A 2,991-nucleotide genomic window follows, 5' to 3' on the forward strand; every position below is an offset into this window, starting at 1 on the left:
AACACCGCTTGGGACAGAGACAGACAGGTCATAGGCTGATCGCTCAATCAATCAATCAATCAATCAATCAATCAATCAATCGATCAATCAATCCTGTAAAACCTGAGCCTGCATCTGAAGCACACAGGATGTGTAATCATGTGCTTATCAAAAGCAAATGAAGAAATATTCAGTGATATTCATAATACTAATAATGATTTTTATAACTATTATTAATTACAGACAAAACATAATTAATAATAAACATATTTCATTGTTAACATGAAAGTAGATCTACATATTACTTGGAATATATCATTGTTTAAGTAAAATTGTAGTATGAGGGAGTTAATGAAAATAATTACGATATGGATAATGAACAAGTGTTTTTTATTATTGTTGTTATTAATATTATCAACGCCCCAAATAACCAAACAACTTCATTAATTAATTAAGCATATCCTCAGGGCAAAACACATGACTTTATATAAAATAGATCGAAAACAGCTCAAAACAAAGCAGAGGCCTCCAGTCCGACCTGCAGGGAATGGATCAAAAGAAATGAAAAGCTGCGCTTAAAAGTAATTAGCATTTTCCTCTGAAAGCGGCTAAGAAACATCTGTATATTATGGGACATTTTATACAAAACACGCATTGTTAATAAAAAAAATACAAACAGTGTCACAAGAAATCTGAAAGGATTTTACATTAGTTATTAAAACGTGTTGATTTAATAATGTGTCTGGTGTAGCTTTTGTCTAAATGTATTGGTGGTCTTGAGTTGACCACAAAATAACTAAAATAGGAAAGAGAAATAGGGCCTAATTTATAAAAGCTAAAAGATGAAATCATCGCGTTGGACTGGAGGCCCGCCTGACGCAAAGAACCATCGGCTGAAACCAATACAGAGATGAGAGTCGGGCTCGCTTTTCAATCGAAGGAACATTTTAAAATGTAATGTTTTAATTCATTGATTTAATAATAAGGTTGACGGTTCAATTCGGCCCAACGCAGTAGGTGTAAAAGCAGATGTAGCCTAATCTGCTGTAAATATAAAGGCCTATTTTAGGTGCAAGTCTTGGATTTACATTAACTCAGGATTAATAGAGATCAATAAAAAAATAAGGATATTCCACATCTGTGTCAAACGCCTGTAACAGTAATAAATAATAAAATAAATTGTGTCATCAGTGTAGGTTATTATAATAACTATTGTACCGATGCCATCTTATTTGTAGGCTTGTGAATTAGACTTTGAGTGTTGAACAACTTTCAAAAAAATTTAGAACAAATACAGAACCATCGTTATTCGTCTATTGCATTTTTTTTATATTAGTTATTTCCAATAAATAACAAGAAATGTCACTTTTATAATTATTTCAGGCATCATGACACATTATCATCGTTTTGGGGTTTTTAGCCCTTTTTTCAAAAGATATTTAGAAATTATTGTTTTTCTCAGAAGATAAAGCCCGATGCTAACTGTCATTTTCTTGGGGTGAATATAAGCTATTAAGAAAAAGACAAATTCAAGAATATATCAGATCATCAGAAAAACCGAACGACGTGTTCAAGTTAAAGTTTTGACCGCTCCTCCATCTCAGACCCTGGATGTTTGATGTCTGCAGGTCTGAATGATCTCTGATTACAGTCTGGTATGTTGTCCTACTGAGGCGACATTAAAGGTTTTATTAAAGGTAAGAATTATGAAGTTAACGGAAAACTCTTATTTGCAACAAGTAGTTGAAGCGCTTCTTGAACTCCACGCGTCGAGCATTAGATGATTTCATCCGGAATATGATTGCTCGAGTTCTTCGGAAAAACCTTTGCGCTCCTGATTCCTAGAGAGTGTTCCACTACGGCACATGTCTACAGGCCTCTCTAGTTCCTGGTTGATCTTGTTCTTAAAGTAAGAGACACTTGAGAGGATTAGATTTGAAACAATACCTTTGCGCCGCTGCGTTGGCGTCCACGACCCCGACGTTCCTGACCCAGGAGCGCATCGGGTCCATCTCCTCCGCGAGGCTTCGGTCTTTTAATCCGCCAATTTCTCGAATCAGGTGCTCCTGAATCCCGAACATTTAAACACTAGTGCTCACAGCTGGGTGCCCTTCCCAACCTTTACTAACCCTGACCCTAACCTACAGTGTCCGAGGAGGGCTGGACTTCTTAACGAAAATGCACTCCGAAATCTGAACCTAAGAGCTTGAATTAATACAAGGATTGAACCCAAGACATAAACCCACTTAAACTCTGTTGCCTCGGGAGGGGTTCTCTTCCAGATTCCTCAGTTTTTCTTGTCAGGCTGAACAGATACAAGATAAATCCCACCGCTGATTGCGATCATTGTCCAACTGTTTCCACCGGCATCACTTCAGGCGCAGAGACCAACTGTGCGCTCTTTGAATCTCAAACCTTCACTGAATCGGCGTCCAAAACATTCTGGGGAGAAAAGTCGCCTACAAAGTCCTGCTCTGAAAGTAAAGATGAAGAGGATGAGATGCGCGCTGCAGTGTCGGCCGGCCGGTGTTGGTGGAGGAGACGGAGTGGTGGAGCAGAATGAGCCGCTGATGGAGGAGGAGGAGGAGGAGGAGGAGGAGGAGGAGGAGGAGGAGGAGGAGGAGGGGAGGGGCCAGGGGACCGCTGGTGGAGGCGGATGCTCTTATTGGTGTAAAGTGCGTCCCTTGTTTGGCCCTCCGCCAGCTGGAGCACAGCTCTTGACTCCTGCGTTGCTCTTTCAACTTCTGCAGAGGAGTAGTCGGCTTCTTTGTCTTATGTTTGAATATAAAGTACGATGTGGCTGCATGGAGCCGAGTATATCATATAGCCTATAACATAATTTATTAAAAGTAATATAAAGTACGATGGGCCGCATCGAGACTGAGCCGAAAAACTACAATTCGTTGTAATGCTTGAGTGAGAAGCTGGTGGTTATATTTATACAAGGAAGTAAATATGTATTGCAATACTGGACAAGAAAAGGGTTTGTCTTTCTTTATGGTTAAAAGTGTT

General features: G+C 39.3%; 1 protein-coding gene across 1 annotated transcript in view; it reads right to left on the bottom strand.

Annotated features, from left to right (window-relative positions):
* The window catches only part of LOC130384789 (transcription factor COE2-like), a 34,402-nt gene extending 31,890 nt beyond the window's left edge, over positions 1-2,512 (bottom strand). Inside the window, exon 1 of the mRNA XM_056593137.1 lies at positions 1,927-2,512. Within this exon, the coding sequence (XP_056449112.1) occupies positions 1,927-2,060 (134 nt within the window). The 5' untranslated portion in view covers positions 2,061-2,512. The remainder of the gene's footprint in view (positions 1-1,926) is intronic.
* Positions 2,513-2,991: the final 479 nt, after the last annotated feature.

The sequence above is a fragment of the Gadus chalcogrammus genome, chromosome 6 (genome assembly GCF_026213295.1).
Source record: "Gadus chalcogrammus isolate NIFS_2021 chromosome 6, NIFS_Gcha_1.0, whole genome shotgun sequence".
Lineage (NCBI taxonomy): Eukaryota > Metazoa > Chordata > Actinopteri > Gadiformes > Gadidae > Gadus > Gadus chalcogrammus.